Genomic DNA, 22,041 nt, shown 5'->3' with positions numbered 1-22,041 from the left:
TACTGACAGTATTTTTTTTTTTTTAAGTACAGAGATCTAATGATCATTTGGTAAACAAGAACCGTAGTTATGAACCATTAATGACATCGAGGACATTTGCCTTCCCTATAAATAACCATATGCACCTCTCAAATACTGCATCCATTAGCAAGTAATTCAAGCTGTCTCGCCAGTGGAGTTGGTAACAGTCTTAATCTGACATGCCAAAGTAGCTGTATCTCTTGGGAAAACAAGGCTATTACCCACTATCATTTCTGTTTTGGCTTGACATCTGTGGAAATTTCAACACAGGTTATCCCTCCCTCTGTCTCCATAAAACTTTTATATAACAACTGATTAATTTTTTGGACAGAAGGCAGGCAAAGCCCTATCTGCTTTTCTCCCTCTCTGCTCAGAAAGGGCCCCACCCCCAGGTTGGTCTCAGACCACATAGTGGGATAAGCACGGTAGTCACGGCACAAATCCAACATCTCGGAGCGGGTGATGCCAAAACCTGGAGCTCCAGGCAGCTTGGAAGTCGCACGGTTTATTTTTCAATTTCTGCATTTCAAAATGGGGTATTCCCATCATGTACTTCTGTTTCTAGGAATTTCATGTAAAGGAAATTAAGAGAGACTGATACATATTTCTAGATAATGGCTCTAATATTAATGAGCTTAGGATTCTAGTGTTTAACCAATACGTACCCTTTTTTCCAACATGGCATATTTTGGAAATAAAATGTTTGCAGAGTGAAAACAGTTTTTACAAGCTACGGAATATTATGTAAGTATTTTAAATAAACAGAAACAGTGTTAATAAAAATTTTAGAAGTTGGGGGTTAAAATTCTTTTCCCCACATATTCTCCTATGGAATATAAACTACACGAGACATTTTTATTAAGAGGTAACATATTACATTTAGTCAAAAAGGTGATAAAGCTTGACATTTATATTAAGGAATATTTCTTGGTTTCACTTTAGCGGCATCATCAGATGGATCATGGTGGGGGGAGGGGGAGGGGACAGCGTACAATCATTTCGGTTTAGCAAGGAATCCTGAATGCACCATTTTGTGGCACCACAGGAATGAAGGGCTCATTTTCCACTAGTGGACGCAACTCTGAAGGGGTGATGAAATAAGGACTTTGACTGAAGGAGGGAAAGAGAAGTAAAGGTACTTATGAAGGAGTTCCAGAATGTCCAGAACAGTTGCTAGTTAGTCCTGTCTCCTGCTTTGGGGTGGTCATCTCTCTGCCCCCAGTTTCCGTCTCTCTCTCTCTCTCTCTCTCCATGCTGGGGTGAGGGAGAGGGCAGAAGGATGGCAGAGGAGCAACTAGGCCTTCCAAGACCACATGGGTCCTTCTGAATAGGGGAGAGGTGGATAATGTGAAAGGGGTAATAAAAGAAAACTTCATTCTATGGGAAGGAAAAAGGCAGAAGGCTGGAAAAGAACCCTTGGCAGAAAAATGCCTGTTTCCTCAGGTGTAAAATGACAAGGGGTTGCCTAGAGACTCTAAGGGCCCCTTTGATCTAAATCCTGTGGCTCCTCTCAGTTCTTATAACGGTTAAAGTGGGCCTAGTGGAACTGTGTTTTCATAGTCTCTCAAACATCAAAATTCATTGAAATGGGACACCACTATTGTGTCTAAAATATAACCAAAGATAAAAGTTATTTACTGAAAATCCAATGAATTAATAAACTATGCTGCTTCCACTAAGTGATAGACACTTTTATGGGTAACTTGAGGTTACATTAATAAAAATAAGCTTCATATGTCTGTTCAATAGGGGCTATAAAATTATGTATTTCTTAAAAAAAAAATTGGATAGCAACAGTACCTGTGCTCAAAGAAGGAGCCTGATTCTCAGCAGTTTATTAAAACAGGAAAAAGCCTCTAAAGTACGTTTATGACCCTTTGTGTAAATAACGTTTACATAATTTAAACAATTTCTTCAGCTTTGCTGCCCCATCTGCCCAAGGCCCCGAAGTCCCTCCCGTCTCCAAAAGGAAGCAGGGAGAGCCATAAGGTCTCACGGAGCCGCAGAGTTAATGGCATGTATCATTTACATTGAGGGCATGGCATGTTTGCAAACGGGCTCACCACTGAGTGATGAAATGTACAAATGGCTCGGAGAACTCTCCAACCGGAAGGACGGGTGAATCCTGGGATGGAGGAAAAACAAGTCACCAAAAGTCACAACAATTCCTTTTCTTTCTTTATACCCTCCACCCCCAATCCCAAAGGAGCATATAAAGATGAATATATAACAAGGATTCACCACCATGTGGAAAGGAAAATAAGGCCTCATCCAATTAAAAAAACAGTCTACACTCTCTTCCACATGTTTATGTAAAAAATGCCAAATTTAAAGCCACACACATTTTACCATGGTGAGAAACAAGAGAGCAAAGAGGGAAGGGAGGTGAAAAAAGGACAATGATAGCCACAGGGTAGGAAAGAAGGTAGGAAAGTGTAAATGAGAAATTAATGATTACTTAAGTAACACACAAATGGTCTTGTAATTAACAAAGAGCTGTGAAATTATTCTTGTGTTGACCTTTGTTTCTTTTACTGGGTTTGCTATTTACACTTTCCTTTTTATTTACATTTATTAGTAGATACAGCTGCTCTTAACTGCTTGCCCCTAACTGAATCATGTGGGTCAGAGTTGGTTTTTTGGTTTTTTTTTTCCCACTTTAATAGAAAAGCTTTTTATAGGGGAAACCGTTTCCTGAAAAGGAATTTCAGCCTATTTGCCAGTCTAGGCAAACTCATCATATGAGAAAGCCAGTGAATTAAGGACACAATGAAATATGCCCACCTTGCCCACAAACAGAACTAGGGTGGAGGTGGCAGTCACTCAAGAGAGCAGAAAACTACACAGCAACAAACGACAACTACCATGTAACACAGGGAGCAAACCCCATTACCATTTGCAAAGGAAGGCTTTAAGGATTTAGGAGTTTTTTCAAGAATGACAGAGAGCGCCACTGTGTTTATAGTGTAACGGCTCAGAATGTAATGAAATTACACTGCAGAGTACTTTAACAGTCATCTCATTAGACCTACAGTTGGAACAAGAGAGCCACATAAAGTAGGCAGCTGCAAATGACTCCATTCTCATCTATTCTCATTTGCTATTAAAAATACCTTTCGGCGGCTTTTTTCCTCCCTGACATCCCTACACAAAGTGCCCTGCAAAGTATGATACATGCACCTATTTAAATTAACAAAGGAATGACTTATTTTAATCTCACTGTGCTTTGGAGTGCTTTGGCCATTTGGATGAGCAATATATCATTACATACAACCTTCCAGCGCTGCAGGCAAGAAACTCAGAGCATGCAGCATTTGGTGGGAGCCAAACAATTTCTCTAGCACACAACTGTGTCAAATGCATGCATGTATTCATTATTGAGAACGAGAGGAAATAGCTTTGATGTAGTGGAAAAAAGAAGATGATAAAAGCACCTCTGCAATATGCGTGTCATTATCAATGGTGGCAGATAGATACAACTGCACAGCCTCCTATGTGATTAGTAAATATACATATAATTGCTGTGACCAATTATCAGAAAAATGAGATCGGTAATTACAAGACAGAAAATTAACTAGAACTCTTATTAAGGCTTTGTTTCCAAATCAAACAATTGGAAACTACCGGAAAATACAATTAAATCAAAGGGAACTGAGAGGGTCAAAGGAGCCAAAAAAAAAAAAAAAAAAAAATTCCCGAAGTTAAAAAAAAAAGGAATGTGAACCAAATGTTTCTTAGTTTTTGCATATCTATCCTCTTTGAATTGACATTATTTGTCCAGAAGAGGGGAAGGTTAGTAATTGTAAACTTAAAATTCTCATCAATAGGGAATGGCTTCCAAGAGGAAAGGAAAACAAAGGAAAATGGGAGTGAAATAAAATCTTGCCAAGTTCAAAGGATTACATGCAGGCATTACATAGAGAGGACGTGAAAGAGGGTAGGGGGCGATGAAATAGTCTGCTCAAAAGAAACAAGGCACGCAGTTAACATGACAAGTCCTCGATAAAGGTACTATAAAATGGTCACAGAAGTCCTATCAGTTTGAAGAGCAAAAATAAAACATGGTATCAATTTCAGCCCAGTCTGTTTTAGGAAAGCCATATATATCACCAAGTCTGCAAGATTCTACAAGGCCCAGTTCAAGAGATGACATTTTACTGTCTCAAACACTATTAGTAAAAAGACAGTTCAAAGTCTGAGGTACAAAAATTACGGACTCTGATCAGGTAGGTAGTTTTCTAAGTCATTCCTTTCTGAAATTTTTTGGGAGGCTGTAGTACTGGAAGTGTCTGAGTAGTAGCTGCTTTAAAATGAATGTTTAGGAAAATAAAAGCCTACTGTCTTAATGTGGCTGAATATTTACCAAGATGGTTAAAATTCTAGACTGGTTTTATACAAAGATCCTGGTATAAAACGTGATGCTAATGTGGGCCTCATTTCAAAGTATGATACCAAGAGTAAATTAATGAATTATAGACTAGGCAACTTGATGAAGATGTCATTTTAACGTGGATGAGAAACAAAACGAGGAAACTGTGACATCTTTGCATGGGTAGTTAATTTTATTTAAGACCTGATATTGTAGCCTGTTAAGTTCCTCATAATATAAAACTAAGGAACCCTGGGTGGTACCCATGAATAATTTATTTCACTTGTGAAAATGCCAGCCCAAGTCGACTTTGCAGAACCACAGAGAGTGGATTCTCATCTCAGTGGTGCCTGGAAAGAATCAGTCATCAAAGAGGCGGGGGGAAATTCTAATCTCACAAGCATAATGCCAGATATTTCTTTTCATTAAAATCCACGTCTCCTGTGTATCTCAGAGGAGAATTTTCTGAGATATACAGAAGACTGACTAGTGGGGGGCGGGTTCAGAATGCCACACGCAAACACGGGGTGGGGGAGTCCTCTGAGAGCCTCCAACTCCACAGAAGCACGCAGGCTGTCAACAACCCAAAGAAGGCAAACGAACAGACCTGACAGTATTCCCCATGCTGGAGGATTTTTAAGTATACTTTTCTCACTTTTAAGCAAGTAAAATTAGAAGTTAGTTTAGATCAGGATGTAAAAAATCTCCGAGAACCTGTCTATTTCGTTATCTAATTCCAACCTGTGCGAAGGAGGGAGGGAGGCTCGCAGTAAAGCCACTCCAGCATCGCTGTGGCACCCAGGGAGGGAAAGTAGCCAGTCACTGTGGGGTTAGAGCGAGACAGAACCATGCCCAGGGGTTCGGAGGATCTGGTAAAGTCACTGCTGCTACTTATCAAAAATGTTCTCTGTGGAACACGGGTTCAGGCAAGATGAAGAAAAAATACATTTCAAAAATGTAAACACAAATTAGAGCAGCAGTTACACCAGCAACTCTCAGCACTGGCTGAAATGGACTCTAAATTGTTAATAAAAGTCACTCTCTTTAAGACCCTGGGTGCCATACTTCACCTTGAGGGCTTTTGGGGGGATACTTTTCTGTTGAACTTCTAAGCATGCAGGTATAGAACGAAACAGTGGACACAACCTTAACCAAAAGCCTTGACCTGAGATTCCGGTCCTGAATCAACTTTAGCGTCCTGCTAAGGGAAACAGGCCGAATCCTGTTATGGAGCAGGCAACTGTTATATAAAAACAGCTGCTGCAGCCATTTCAGTAAGCAATTCTGGTCACCACGGAAGACAGTCTCCAAGTCTCAGAGGCTTTGGGAACTACCTGGTCAGCCCCTCCTGCTAAACAACTGGAACACAAGCAGGCAGCACGCTAGAGAACAGCGAAGGACGAGAAGAAAGTTTGAGTGATGCCTTTGCCTTGTGAATAATGAACAGTTCAGGAAGGTCAACCCATTACAACAGAAGCTGTTTAATTATTAATTATGTGCAATCTATGAGCAAAAGGACAAGTTCAGAATGTTTAATGTATGCTAACTTCTACTGGACTCTCTCTGGGTATTTTGTTATTAGCACTTGTCAGCAAGGTACTCAAGCATAAAAAAAGGTAAGCAGCAGAAAATCCGAGAGTGTATGTGTGTGTGTGTACCTGCAACGAGGTGGGGGAGGGGAGAAGGAGGTTCAACTCCAACCACAACTGCTGCTGGTTCACCTGCAGAGTAAGTGTGCCAAAAAGTACACTTTGTGATCTTGAGAGTAGGCAAGTAAGTTGGATACTCCAAATAAAGAAAACATAAATGAGAAAAATGCTTTTGAAATGACTTACTTAAAAGGGAAATCATTATTTTAAAGGCATAGTATTTTTATTAAACCTTGTTGTTTCTTGGCTTTAAAGAATCCGTGTCATTAATGTTCACGCACATGCTAGCATGCACACACGCACGCACATACACACAAAGTGCATGTAAAACTGGTAGAATCTGAATAAATTCAGTGGATGGTATCATGTCAATTTCCTGGTTGTGATATTGTACTATACTTACAAACTGTTACCATTGGGGGAAACTGGGTGAAGGGTACATAGGATCTCTCCATATTATTTCTCACAACTGCATGTTAATCTAAAATGATGTCAAGGGCTTCCCTGGTGGCACAGTGGTTAAGAATCTGCCTACCAATGCAGGGGACACAGGTTCGAGCCCTGGCCTGGGACGATCCCACATGCTGTGGAGCAACTAAGCCCGTGCGCCACAACTACTGAGCCTGAGCGCTAGAGCCCGTGAGCCACAACTACTGAGCCCACGTGCCACAACTAGTGAAGCCTGCGTGCCTAGAGCCTGTGCTCCACAACAACAGAAAGCCACGACAATGAGAAGCCCGCGCACCGCAACGAAGAGTAGCCCCCGCTCACCGCAACTAGAGAAAGCCCGCGCACAGCAACGAACACCCAACACAGCCAAAAATAAATAAATAAATAAAATAAAATGATGTCAAAATAGGAAGTTTAAAAGTAAAAGGGTAAGGAGCTATTTTTGTTTAAACTCATGAGGTCTAGATTTTTAGCAGAGCTCTGCTTTGAATAATGGAGAAGCCTGGCATAACTATTTAACTGGAAAAAAGTTGAGGGATCTTTGCTTTACTAATATACCTGAGGATTTAATTTTTGCCTTTAATTCATAATTAAATATGACAATGGAACCTGACAATGATGTGGTGGTTAATTCAGACACTGATAGGGCATAGACACAAAATGTTGTATAAAAATGATACAATCATTCATTACTTATTTATTGCTTCACTCATTCAACAATTTTCTTGACCATCTACCACGTCAAAGGCACTGGGCTGGCATTGTGGGATGACTGATACTTGATCCATAGCCTGGAAGAATTTGTGTGTTGTTCAGAGGGATAAGACGTGCACCCCTAAGAGTGATGGGGAAGAAACTTATTGTGAGAGTCTGGAGGGCTGCGCATACCGTTTTTGCTCTCCCACTTTCTTCCTTCCTCACTTCCAGAGAGCACCTGGGGGTGAAGGGACCTTGAACATCTTAATCTGTGTCATGTTCCCTTCTCTTGTGCAAAACAGACATTCCTCCAAACCAAGATTTTATACGTATTGGCAGTAAAACGTAAAGAAGATAGAAGGACAACTTCTCAAAAGTCTCAAGGTGTTGGCCACACTGGTGAATTCTGAGGTCAGCTGTGCTGTGGTTAGATTAAACCAAGCAAATTAAGTGAAACATGGCAATCCTTTTTAACAGTTTTTAACAGCCTATTTCTAGACTTCTTGGTGTCAAGCCATCAAGCCAACACGTTAATTAACATTAGAGAATCACCTACAGTCTGACCAGTACTGAGAGTTATAGTCTAACATTTTAAAAATAAATCTTTTAATTCAAGCCTAATGTTCCCTTGGCCTGGCCCAACACTTTCTGGTCCTACACACTGGGGTTCATACTAACTGGCACAGCTCTCCTAGATCACTCCACATCTATCTGCAATGCTGGGATTGAAGGTTGTTTGTGATTCCAGTGGCTTCACATCAGGCAGGACAGCATTTTGCCTTATCAGATCCCAAATTGTTTTTTGATCCCCCACTGTTCACTGCCTTAAAATAGCATCTTTGTGAGACAACTGGCAGAATCCACAGGACAAATCTGCTCTTGACCGGGGAGGGAACCTCATTTATTTGGGGAGGACACAAAAAACAAAAAAACTGGACTCTCACCTTTAAAGATCTCCACAGAAGAAATCCCAAAAATCTACCTATCCAAAGTGTAATGCAATGGTAGACTCTGGGAAATGAGCTCAGTTTTAATATTTTGAAGGTCCTCAATGTTCACATCTGTAAGTTTTTGCTATAGTAGACTGTAGCCAGGGAAAAAAGGCAGTCACGTCTCATCAGAGAGAGAAAGGTGGGAATGGATAGACAAATGCTCAGAGAATGACTCAGCCCAGTTAAGATATTAGTAAACCAAAATTCCACACCGGACTTGTACAAATTCAGTCAACGCCTGTTCAAAACACCTAGTTTACTTAAAAATATGGTCACCCTGTCAGGAAACAATCAGTATTTTGACCCTAAGTGTATTTTTGATTTCACAGTGCGGATGGAACTGACCTAATCTGCAGGGTGCTATGAGGGACAGCTCTGGGGTGAGAAAGAGGCTTTGAGTTTAGGAAGGCTTGCAGATGGACGTCATCAGAAAAGGAAGTCTCTGATCCTCTTCAGCTGGAGACCAGAGAGCCCTCATCTTCCTCATCCCACACCACATCAAGCCTTGAGCAGAGAAAGTGAAAGATGATTCAATTTCCACACTGGGTCACCCCATGCTCTGGGTTGCCAGACGTGACAAATTACATGTGTGGGCATTTTGGTGTGAAGTTCTATCCACTGGGTCCCGGCTAACAGTAGCTGTTCATTTAACTTGTCTCAGATGGACCTGGAATCAGGGGCAAAAGGCCTGAATTTTCGCCACTGAAACACCCAACTTACCCATAAACCTTTAAAACATGGGAGAACCAGCTATTAGCCAAGTACAACCAGATGGCTTATAAAAAACACAAAATGTAAATTAACAGGTCTAAAGGAATCTCTGAAATTTGAGATTATACAGATTTTTTTCCTATTTTCTTTTTCTCCTAAATGTTTTGGCAGTTCTTCAGTACTGTGATAAAAGAGAAGAGAAACAAACTTTGTCATTTATGTCAAAACTAACCCTTCATTTTTTTGTCATTTAAAAGACTTACATTTACTCAGAGATTTTCTAAACATATGGCAAAGATCTTGGTGTTTCATAAAATTCCTTGAAAACAGGTAGGTGGAGAACTGGAAAATGAATTAATCTCTTAAACCATATTTGCAATTGCTTGCTTTCCAAAGTCAATGAACATCTTTTTTCTTTTTATTTTAGGTCTCTCGTTGGTCATAAGCTATAGTGTACAGTATTATTTAGAGGTGCCTATCTGAATGGTACACACACACACACCTGCACACTAACATCCACATACACCTCCCTTTTCAATGGCTTAGGCAGAGCAGCAAAAAACATGCTTGTCTCATACCAAAGGGATTTCATTTACAAAAGTAAAACCTGTTATTGTCCCCTCTCTCTATCTCTGTAGCCTCCCAAAGCATTTCTATTGCTTTTTCATAAAACACTGCTGCAAATAATCAAGCATGACCACTGACATCCACAAGATTGAGTTTTAGGAACCATTAAATGAGTTCACCCTCGTGGGAAGCCTCCTGCTCAGGCTAGTCTAAAGGTAATTATTCAGCAATTCCTACCTGTGGTTTTACCTTGTCCCTATATAGTGTTTGAATTTTGTACGCTGGTAAGGTCAGTTTTTTTTCCTCAGGAAAAGTCCAGCTACACATGTTTGATCCAGGACCTAAATTATAATGTTAATATACACACTGCCATTTCACCAGGTTCTATGTGTAGAAATGCTGATTAAAAGCAATCTTAAAGGTAGATCACAAACTATATTAAACAAAAATGAAAGGAAAATCCAGGAGTGAAAAAGAACCCTTAACAGGCTCCTAAATGAAAGGAATCATTTCTCTTTTCATAGGTAAAGCATTAACATTGAAACAGCTGAACTACATCCACATACCATTCAAGGGCAAGAACCTGGCAGGTCCATGTCCTGAAAAATCAACAAGCCATAACACTATCCAGGTAGACTCAGGGAACTTGCTGAAATCCAAAGTCCACATCGCCACACTGTGTGTCCTCCTGAATGTTCACTCGACTGTTAGTTAAAATAATTACTGCCATTTGCCACCTGCACTGCCAGCTATGGATACGCGGAAAACAGAACTTCCAGTGGCTGCATGGTGTAGGAGTGTCAGCGGTATTTGCTTACACATTTTTATAAACAAATTCAAAGGCTATGTTGGCTGTGACTCGGAGGCTGAGAATTATATGTGAAATTGTGCCATACCTGGTTCCATACAATAAACAGAGAGAAGGGAATTTAAAGCTGGTTAAACTGATGAGATACCACATCAGTTTAAAATTAGTCAATAGGAGAGGAACAAAGAGAGGAACAGGGAGGGAGGAGGGGAGAGGAAGTGAAAAAAACATAGAACCACATACTGTGAAATGAACAAGTTCAGTTAGAACGTTCATCAGGATTTGGAAAATCATAATGCCATCTGCTACTCTGGACCTCAGAACATCAGGGATCTCGTGGGCCCAGACGCTTTCATTTCCAGGAGGAAGGAAGGAACTTACACTCCCTGGAATGCTGCCTCCATCCTGGAATGAAGGCAACACTCCAGCCGACCAGTTTGGAATCTCTTTTGAGAACATTTGCACTGTTTACAGACGTGTTTTCCCTGGTTTAGGGAAAATTAACGGCAGGCAAAGTGATTACAGCAGCTAGGCAGTGAGGCAGAGCAGTGCCCCAGCCCGAGCTGCTGGGTAACTGACCCTAGCATCCAACTTGGGCTCAGGGTGTGTAGGTCCCATCATGGTGGATTAAACGAGCATTGTCCTACGGCTGGATGAGACTTCACAATAGAGCAACACATGTTAAATGACAGCAGCCAAAACGGGCCCCACCAGGCAACTGCCCATTCACAGAAAGCTATTCACAGGCCTTCACCACCAAGAAATTAATTCATTAATAATACATCACGCTTCATGGACAATTCAAAGAAAACAACACAAAGCTACTTGTCCAATGACTGTCTAAAGATGCAGAATCTTCCCTGGTTTAAAAAAAAACCCAAATCTAATTGACTTACTGAGATCAAAATCATAGGGATGTTTATGCTAATATTTTGATTAGGAAAAAAGAAGAAATGGAAAAAGTCTATCCACTGAATTCATTCAGTGCCACTAGGAAATAATAAAAATATAGATTTTTTTCAGCAGTAGCTAATAAAATCTGACTTTATGTAACTGTATTTATTATTTTTTTTGTAACTGTATTTAAAAAATTATTTTTTCCCACTTTAAGTGACTTTATACATTCTTCAGACCATCAGGAAAATTTCTGCTTTTAACTTGTTTCTTCTGTTACATTTTTAAAACTTCCTTCTTTCTTTCTCCTTCCTCCCGACAGCTCATAAATATGAATTCAATATAATTATAAATGAACAGACATTAACTTTTGGATTACTGCTGTGTTTTGGTAGAATCTTAATGTCATTTCTAAAGAAACAGTTATTACCAATAGAAAAAGTAATTACTAAAGGAATCATGGCCTTAATGCTAACCTATTTTCAATTTTCAAACCAGTCAAACTGCATTAATTTAAACATACTGGACTTTTCAAAGGCGGTATTAGATTTCTAAAGGTTGCCTTACATAAAAGGAGAATATCGGTTTTCAGGATCCCAATTATACATTCCTCACACTATGAGACAGAGGTCTAGTTAACCATATCGCTGCAGGACACGGCTATTGTATATCTACTTGTATTAACTTACCAAGTTTCTAATGCCTCCCAGTCATTAACTCATACAAGTTACAAATAACATGAAATCCCACATCATCAATACCCATTTATGCAAGTGGTTAGAGTGTCAGTCACTGTGGTGGGAAGCTCTAGGCATGCACGGGTCACGTCGGACAGCTCAGGCCATCGAGTCTTGTCTCACTTTAAGCTACCTGCAGTTAGGTGTTGTGAAAGAAAGAGGCCATCCTAGGATGCTGGGAGCAGGAGGGATGGGGGATGTTCCTTTTATTTTTTTGCTAACTTCAGAAGCCAGAATTATGGCGAAGTCCCTCAGGCAAAAAATGAATAGATATTATTCCCTCTGGAGCTGGTTAATACCACTTTTTGAATTCCAGGGGGGTATTATTAGACAGCCATTTTCCACACCCTCACTCCCCCACCCCCACCCCCAGAAAGCACCTGCTACGTTCACAGCCCAGCAGCTTCTCGGTTAACCAGCCCTCAGTTAACCTGTCCAAGAATGAGTGATTCTGCACAAATGAATTTTTAAAAGATAACAGTGGTTTAAGAGCCAAACCTTTTGTGTACATAAATCTTTCTAAAAGGAGTCAATCTCCTCCCTGCCAACATAAACAGAATATGCAGAAGGGAATTCAATTATTTCTTAAAGACACAGAGTCATTCTTACAGACAGCGAAACTGAACTGTGTTGCAATATACTTCTGTCCTTGGGGCATGTCTGCAATGCTTTCTAAGTTGTCTGCTTTTACAGTTTAAAAAAATAATCTCTTCCTTTGATGCCACAAAGTTCAGCTGTCACTTTTTGCTTCCATCAAGGTCAATTATAGTATAGTAAAAAGAGTCCCATCCTTTGTCCTTCAGTTTCCTCATCTGTAAAACACAGTGCTGTGGGAAAGCAACATGACATTGGGGAACACTGGGGAAACATTTTATCAACCATTAGGGTTAAGGCTAGACTTCTGAATTTTGATAAAGGACTCTATTTATTAGCTAAATATCTCCTTGTCATATACTATTACTTTTTGGATTGTTTGTTCTGAGGTCTTAAAAAAAAGAAGTAGTAAGTTCTTATAATTACGCATAAATTTCATTCAACAAATATTTATAAGTGACTACTGTACATCAATTAGGTGCAGTACTAGGAAGATAGAAATAAAAACCCTGGGAACTTAGAGTCTAGTTGATAAACTTCTTATAACTGGGTCTGAAACAGGAATTGATATAGTTCTGAACGAGGTGCTTGGTGCTGCCCTACAAACTGAATGCTAATTATCTTCTTCCCACGAAGTGTGCGTGTGCCCCAGCTCAGTGACAGTTTGACTGACCAAGCCAAATGCTTCTTCTCTGACCCTACCTCCCCACTCTCCTACATCCAATTACTCACCAAATTCAGTTTATTCCATCTCCTGAATACTCTTCAAACATGCTAAGGCTGTCTTAATGGAAAGCCCACATAATTTCTGGTCAGGCCTATAAGCACAGTAAGTTCCTAACTGTCCTTCCCCATCCACTTTCCACAACCCCATCAGAGTGATTTTTCTGAAACACAAATCTGGTTCTGTTGATCCCCTGCTTAAAACTCTTTCACCTCCCTCCCCTCCATCCCTGCAAATGCCTTCAGGCACAATGTGTAAAGATCCTTCTAAATGTAGCCATTGCCTCATCTCTTTTAATACTTTGCCAAGCACTGCAGCCATACTGAACTCCGCATGGGCCTCAAGTTATCTCTGAGGCTAATTCCTACTGGCCCTTTGGGCTTCCCTTCTCCGTGGAGCTCTCTGGTATATTATCACCTCCTTCATTCTCTCTCCTCTCTGTGTTTCCCCAGCACCTTGTCCACACTTTTAGTATATGTAGAATTTATATGACTGCAAACATCATTAAATGCCTTGTCATAAATACCCTTTTATGTGAGGGGGTTAAAACAACAGTCACTGTGCTCCTCTGAGAGCTCATTAAGTCTCATGCCACGTATACTGCCTGCAGTTTAGTTTAATATTTATTTATTGTTTACTTATTTATTTATTTTGGCTGTGCCGGGTCTTAGTTGCGACATGCGAACTCTCAGTTGCAGCATGTGAGATCTGTTTCCCCACCAGGGATTGAACCCGGGCCCCCTGCATTGGGAGCTCAGAGTCTTACCCACTAGACCACCAGGGAAGTCCCTTCCTGCAGTTTAGTTTAAAGTTATCTACTCATACATGACTGTTTACTAGCCTGTGTCCCTGACTAGAGTAGAAACTCTTTAATGGTGGCAACTGTATCTTACTCATTCCCTATTCCCAGTACCTAGCTTTGGGATTAATACAGGTTTACAGAATGATTGTTTGGGCTATAATCGGTGGTTTTCAAATTATAATCTATGGAACTCTAAGGACTTTTATGTGGGTGCCATGAGTGGGACAGGGACAGGGTAGAGATCTAAGCTTCCTATCCTTTGATCAAACCAGAAAGGCTTCGAAGTCCAAAAAAAATTTTGTTTAACTTTTGTGTGTCAAAGGACACCATCAAGAAAGTTAAAGTCAATCCACAGAATGGGAGAAAAAATGTAGAGTCTAGTATCCAGAATACATAAAGAACTCTAGGCACTTCCCTAGCAGTCCAGTGGTTAAGAGTCCACCTTCCAATGCAGGGGACACGGGTTTGATCCCTGGTCGGGGAACTAAGATCCCACATGCCACGGGGCAACTAAGCCTGTGCTCTGGAGTCCGCGCCACAACTAGAGAGAAGCCCTTGTGCCACAATGAAAGATCCTGCGTGCTGCAACGAAGACACGATGCAGACAAATAATAAATTAATTAATTAATTTAAAAAGAACTCTAACAACTCAAAACTAATAATTAAAAAGGAAAAACCAATTTAAAAATAGAAAATGCATTTGAATAGAATTTAAAAGAAAATATTCAAATGACCAATAAACACATGAAAATACGCTCAACATCATTAATCATAAGGGAAATGCAAATCAAAACCACAATGAGAGACTACTTTACATCCATTAGGATGACTACAATTCAAAGGAAAAAAACCCCCAGAAAATAACAAGTGTTGGCAAGTATGTGGAGAAATCTGAAATCTCATAAATTACTGATGGGAATGTAACATGGTGCAGTTGCTGTGAAATACAGTTTGAAAGTTCATCAAAAAGTTAAACACTTTTGTGTGTTTTTGGGCTTCCCTGGTGGCGCAGTGGTTAAGAATCCGCCTGCCAGTGCAGGGGACACGGGTTCGAGCCCTGATCAGGGAAGATCCCACATGCCGCAATTAGGCCCGTGCGCCACAAATACTGAGCCTGTGCTCTAGAGCCCATGAGCCACAACTACTGAGCCCACGTGTCACAACTGCTGAAGCCTGCATGCCTAGAGCCCATGCTCCACAACATGAGAGGTCACTGCAATGAGAAGCCCGCGCACCGCAACAAAGAGTAGCCCCCGCTCGCCGCAGCTAGAGAAAGCCCACGTGCAGCAACGAAGACCCGACGCAGCCAAAAATAAATAAATTTATTTAAAAAAAGAAAATTGAACACAGAATTTTCATATGACCCAGCAATTCCACTACTAGGTATACATATCCAAGAGAATTGAAAACAAAACATATATCCACATAAAAACTAGTACACAGGGTTTCCCTGGTGGCGCAGTGGTTGAGAATCTGCCTGCCAATGCAGGGGACGCGGGTTCGAGCCCTGGTCTGGGAGGATCCGACATGCCGCGGAGCAACTGGGCCCGTGAGCCACAACTACTGAGCCTGCGCGTCTGGAGCCTGTGCTCCGCAACAAGAGAGGCCGCGATAGTGAGAGGCCCGCACACCGCGATGAAGAGTGGCCCCCGCTTGCTACAACTAGAGAAAGCCCTCGCACAGAAACGAAGACCCAACACAGCCAAAAATAAATAAATAAATAAATAAAACCTCCCCCCCAAAAAAGTGGAAACACCCCAAATGTTAATCAACTGATGAACAGATAAAGAAAAATGTGGTATATCCATACAATGGAATATTATTTGACCATAAATATATATGAAGTACTGATAAATACTACAACATGGATGTACCTTGGAAACATTATGCTAAATGAAAGAAACAAAACACCAGATATTGCATGGTCCAATTTATATGAAATGTCCACAATAGGGAAATCCATAGAGACAGAAAGTAGATTAGCTAGTGGTTGCCAGGACTGGAGGGGAGAGAGGAACTAGGAGTTACTGTTAACAGGCACTGGGTTTCTTTACGAAGTGATGGAAATGTTCTGGAACTGAGCTGTATACTTTATAAGAGTGAATTTTATGTTATGTAAATTATACTTAAATAAAAATGTCAAAGTAAAAATAGAAAACAGAAATAAGTTTCTCTGTGATGATCTCTGAACTTAGCAGTCCTTTTCAGCTGGATAGAATGGGCCTCAGTAGAAGAAAAGACAAACTTAGATCACATGCTATTTTCTGTAGGACTAGTCCTGCTAGAAAAAAATTCCTATTTTAATTTACTTCAAGGAGCGTCTGCTTGAGCCATGATCTCTACTAGGTGTGGGGATAAATCCCTGTGCTGGATGACTTCATGATACAGTGGGAGACAAACTCACAAAGTAAATTTGATTCCGTATGATTAACAATAATAAAGCTTTGTAAACATGCTATGCTGAATTATGCCTAGCACTGGGTGGGCATGGGGCAGGATGGAAGAAATGGGAAGGTAACAGAGACAGCTTCAAAGAGGACATCACATTTGAGCTGAGCCTTGGAGAACACTTAGGCATTTACAAAGTAAAAAACGGAAGGCCGTTCCAAGCAGAGTGAGGAACACAACCCTAAGTATGAAAAGTGTGGGGCAGCCATCAAGACTAATGATGGACCCAAAGTAAGGCTGAAAAAAACATGGGTGTGAATCTCAAATGCTGTGCTAAGAGGTTCAGACATTACCCTATAGGCAGGGTTTGGCAGGTTGAGATCTGTATTTTTTAAAAGATAATCCTGTGGAGGTAGGGTGGTCGGAGAAACAAGGCAGAGAGAAAAGCTTAGAAGCTTGTTATGGTTATATGTGGTTATAAAGCAGACTCTTCTCTTCATTTTCTTCTCCCTTCCCAGTCCTCTCTTTTCTCACCCCCTTCTTCAGGTATCACCCTCTTCTAGAACAGAGACGTCAGCCGCCTCTCAGTTTGCCCAGCTCATGTGGAAGTGTCTAGCTGTGTGATTAACCTCCATCCTCTTCTTTACTAAGCTGCCAGGTGGGGGTTAGCATCAAACACTGCTTCCTTCCAGCACTGGACATGTTTGCTGGCATTGCTAGAAAACATCAGAGGAGTCAGGTCTAAGTGAAGAGTCCACATGAAGCCTCTTGTGAGCTCAGGAGTTTCGTGGCGTGGATGATTGTCCCCATTCGTGCCTCTTTTTAGTACCACTGTAATGATGTGCATATGCCAGCCAGGCAGATAAGTAAATAGTGGAGGCTCTCTTATGTCTCAATTAAATTTTATGATTAAATAGAGTCATAAAAACTCACAGAAGACAAAGCCTTTTATAAATGGAATTTTGTAATGATGGGCTATTAAATATGTTTTGGACCAAGAGAGTCTGTTCCCATCTTAAGCAAGCCCACTTTACTCCTCCTCATCATTGAGGACCCAAGGCCAGGTCCCACAGCAACACCCCCCCAGCCCCCTCGCCCCAACCTCTTCTTGCCCATCACTCAGCTGGCCACTTCCTTTCCATCGTCCTCTCCCCTATCCCCACTGTGGCCTTCCTGTCAATCCTTTTCAAGCTACACACCTTACAGGGAAAGCCATCATCTCCCCTACCTTCCAGACTGGGGCACAAAGGTCCTCCTCTTAAAGCCGTGATTTGCCCTGGCTCTAGTTGTCTATTGGCCTGGAACCCTGGCATTGTTACAGTGATTCCATTATCCTGATGGTGTCATATCCAAGAAACTGTTACTTAATCTAAGGTCACAGATTTATACCAATATTTCCTTTTAAGAGTTTCAGTCTTAGCTGTGAAACACTTACATTTAGGTCTTTGATCCAATTTGAGTTAGTTTTTGTATATGATGTGAAAAAAACTCATTATTTTGCATGTGGATCTCCAACTGTTCCAGCATCATTTGTTGAAAAGACTATACTTTCACCATTAAAGGGTCTTGGCATCCTCATCAGAAAACAACTGACCATGGACATACGGGTTTATTTCTGGACTCTCAACTCCATTTCACATGTCTATCCTTATGTCAGAACCACACTATCTTGATTACTGTAACTTTGTAATACGTTCTGAAATCAGGAAACCTGAATCCTCTTTGTTCTTTTTTCCCCAAGATTGTTTTGGCTACTCTGACTCCTTTGCATTTCCATATGAATTTTGGGATCAACTCATCCATTTCTGCAAAAGAGCCCACTGGGATTGTGACAGGGATTGCACTGAATCTGTAGATCAATTTGGGGAGCACTGCCATCTTAACAATATTAAGTCTTCCATTCCATGAATGTGGAATGTCTTTCTATTTATTTAAGTCTTTAATTTCTTTCAAAGATAATTTATAATTTATAATTTTCAGTGTATAAGTTTTCCACTTCGTTTGTTAGACTTATTCCTAAGTATTTTATTCTTTTTGATGCTAACTATAACTTGAAGTGTTTTCTTAATGTCACTTTTTTTTTTTAATTAATTAATTTATTTTTGGCTGTGTTGGGTCTTCGTTTCTGTGCGAGGGCTTTCTCTAGTTGCGGCAAGCGGGGGCCACTCTTCATTGCAGTGCGCGGGCCTCTCACTATCATGGCCTCTCTTGTTGCGGAGCACAGGCTCCAGACGCACAGGCTCAGTAGTTGTGGCTCATGGGCCTAGTTGCTCCGCGGCATGTGGGATCTTCCCAGACCAGGGCTCGAACCTGTGTCCCCTGCATTAGCAGGCAGATTCTCAACCACTGTGCCACCAGGGAAGCCCTTAATTTCACTTTTGAATTGTTCATTTTGGGTTACTAATATATAGAATTACAACTGATTTTGTGTTTTGATTTTATATCCTATCATTTAGAAGATACTTCTGATCAGGTATAAAACATGACTTATAGGAATTCACTTTTTACTGGTAAAAGGAATAAATAAACAGATGTATAAACCAGGGATTTGTTAATTGTCCTGCTGAGCACCTACAGATGTTAGATAGAAATTTATTTTTAGCTATAATATGCTTGAAACACACACACACACACACACACACACACACACACACACACACACAGAGTAATAATCCGTTTTTCTGGCTGTCATATTTTAGATAACCTGAACATTCTGAAACACATCTGTGAAGTCAAAAATGATTTGCAAGAAACTTTCAAGCCCTTCTGTCTGACATTTATTTTTTTCCTTTTTTGACCTTGCAAACTTCTTCTCATCCTGTAAGACCTAGCTTAAATGTCACATCTCCTGATCTACCCCCAGAACAAACCCTCTTCTGGCAGAACAAACCCTCCTGTTTCTGGGTTGTATAGTATGCATCCTGTAACGAAGCATAATTATTCATTTCCAGACTCTTATCTTTTCCAAGTCTGTGGCCTTCTTGGGGGGCAGGCTCAAGGGGGAAGTCCCCACTTCAGTCTTTGCAATTCACGGCACCTCAATCCACTGATGTCCTGGCTGGCTCCAGCCAGCCTGGGATTTGGTGACTCAGATATCACTGCTCTGTTCCCACCTGCCACATCACCAATGTGGCCAGCCCTTTGTTGCCAGCCAAACTGGGAGCCCAGGCACTGGGGAGAGCATTAGATGGCCACATAGCCTCCTGAGTCCCAGCACACTGTATTGGCCCAGGATTTGGGACTATGCCTCTGCCTTTCTACCCTGACTCACAAATCTAATCTGCAGTTGACCTGGGAGACTTGCCTGGAAGAACAGTCCTCTCTAGGCTTGGAGGCTGCCCTGAGCATGGCCTGGTCAACTTGGGCTGGCATACAGTGGGCACTTTTGAGGACTAGCTGCTGAATTAATGAACACAAGCCCACTCATTTTACTTCATCAGCCTCAACCTCTCTTCTCAGAGGAGTGGTTTGACCTTACACATACCACTTGGGTATCTGATTTCATTTGATACCTTTAATTTTGCTAGGGTCACCGTCAGGAGTGCAAAGACTGAGACAAGATGATCAGATAACTGGGGCAGCCAGTAGTCACTGACAAGAATGAGGAGTGACCATAGAAAACAGAGGTGATCACAAGAGAGAACACAAGAAAAGCACCAAGCAGAGCAGCACACCCATGTAGGGGTCATTTAGTTTGGGAGCAAATGGCTCTCTACACCTCAAAAAGCCCAAGCATATCACTGAGTGCCAAGGCCAAACACAAAAGCAAAATGGCTGGTAAAATTCAATGAAAGAACAAGGCAAGATCCCCACAATTCTACAGCCCTATAGGGCATCAATACATCAAAGTTTAGTTCAGTACCATGTTCAAAACAGGGACCTGAGTCATCAAGAAAAGGTTATGATACCTTTTATAAAACCTTTATTATCAATGAAATGATATTCACTATACTTTATCAACAGGCTGCCAAGAGCAAATACATTTTAGAAACATTCTTTCTAAAAAATGCAAATTTTCTCTCTGATGTCAGAGCTTAAAGTAGTATCAGTTAGCTAGACAGCAAGGGCCACCTCATTCCCCAATGATATCAGATGGCTAAGGCATCATGGCACGCATAGACACACATCACTTACAATGAACCAAAGTACTTTACAACTCAGGTATTCAGGGACTTGGAGAGGGCCTGATTATGAGTTTTACAGTAAGAAGTTCTATTGAGAGAAGCAACTTTGAGGCAAAGATGGTATCTCTAAGACAGCACTCATATCCTGAGTTAGCCAGGTCCAAACCAGACAAGCTCCACCCCCTAAAATTAAACTAAATTTCCCAGATTTCTCTTTGGAGCCTGATTCTCTTGGTACCTTGGCTACTCATCCAGTTCCTGTTCTGTGGTTCAAATTTCATGTTCATGATTCTTACTACTCTGTTTAACTTTTGGTGTCTTTATTTGGATGTGTGGTGGCTGACTCTGGCTTTGTCCCACGATTCCACCTCCTGACTCTCAACTCCTGACATTCACCCCTGGCTACTCTAGCGCTGGCTCCTATCCACTTGATCTACTACTTCTTTGTTGTTTGCCAGGCCATGCTAGGAGGTCAAGGTACATCCACATAATAATAAATAAAGTACGTTACACTTGGCTTTGCTTAGCTATTTTGTACATGACTCCAAATATATCCATCTTGTTTGAATTAGATTCCCTTGGGTGGTACTTTTTGATTTCACTTTTCCCGAAGAGAAACAGCATATACTGTCATTGGATAGCCATTTCATAATGAGGTATATCCCATGCCCAAAGAGTAAGATGGTTCAAATCCTGGCTGGTTATATTCATTCAGAAATAGAAGCCCTAAATGTCAGATGTAAATGAAGATAGACAGTTAACTGTCCTCTGGGATCTAAAAGGGCAGACTTAGCCATTACGGAAGAGGTTCTCAAACTTTCATGTGCAAAGAATTGGGAAGCTAGTAAAATGTAGATTCCTGGGCTCTACCCCTAGAAAGTCTAATTCAGAGATCTGGGTCCAAGAATCTGCATTTTAAACAAGAGTCTTACGTAATCCTGATGTAGTTAGTCCTTGGACTACCCTTTGAGAAACACTATATCACAGCAATGAGAAATCTGACAAACATGGGGCAAGCACAGTAATTAAAAGATCCCACCAATCCTTCCTTTCTTAGAAGCTATGATGCACCTTGCCTCAGGCAGGTCACCTGGCCAACTCTTTCCTAATACTCTTATTCCCAATCATCAGCTTGGTTCCAAGATCAACTTAATGTTTGTTTTAAAAATATATGTGAATTTCCCAAGTTTCCATAAAAAAGATATTTGAATGTTTTAAGAGTAAATGGGAATAGATGTCTAAGTTATAGTTTTCTCTCAACTGAGGAAGAAGTGCTATAAAGAAAAATATACGATTTAAGCTGCAAGCTATTGTCCTTCATCACACATACTTCTCTTCTTAGAACATCTCCCTATGATGATTTCAAAAGCCTCAAGATTTTACCCAAATCAAACAAGTAAAATGTATTAGATTTAACAGCAATCACTGCTACTTTAAATAAAGAATGAAAACATCCATCTGATCCAGAAAACCTTCAAGTGAGCTCTCCAGCAATACCTATATTACTGGTGAAGG

General features: G+C 40.8%; 1 protein-coding gene across 6 annotated transcripts in view; it reads right to left on the bottom strand.

Annotated features, from left to right (window-relative positions):
- The window catches only part of MAP2K5 (mitogen-activated protein kinase kinase 5), a 263,618-nt gene that overhangs the window by 36,711 nt on the left and 204,866 nt on the right, over nt 1-22,041 (bottom strand). For all 6 annotated transcript variants that reach the window (XM_082383386.1, XM_082383387.1, XM_082383388.1 and 3 more), the window contains one exon: nt 2,085-2,146. In XM_082383386.1, coding sequence (XP_082239512.1) covers nt 2,085-2,146 — 62 coding nt within the window. The remainder of the gene's footprint in view (nt 1-2,084; nt 2,147-22,041) is intronic.

This window comes from Balaenoptera borealis (assembly GCF_965194805.1).
Source record: "Balaenoptera borealis genome assembly, chromosome: 3".
Classification (NCBI taxonomy): Eukaryota; Metazoa; Chordata; class Mammalia; order Artiodactyla; family Balaenopteridae; genus Balaenoptera; species Balaenoptera borealis.
Note: the sequence above shows the minus strand (reverse complement) of the source record. Positions and strands in the feature narration are given on the sequence as shown.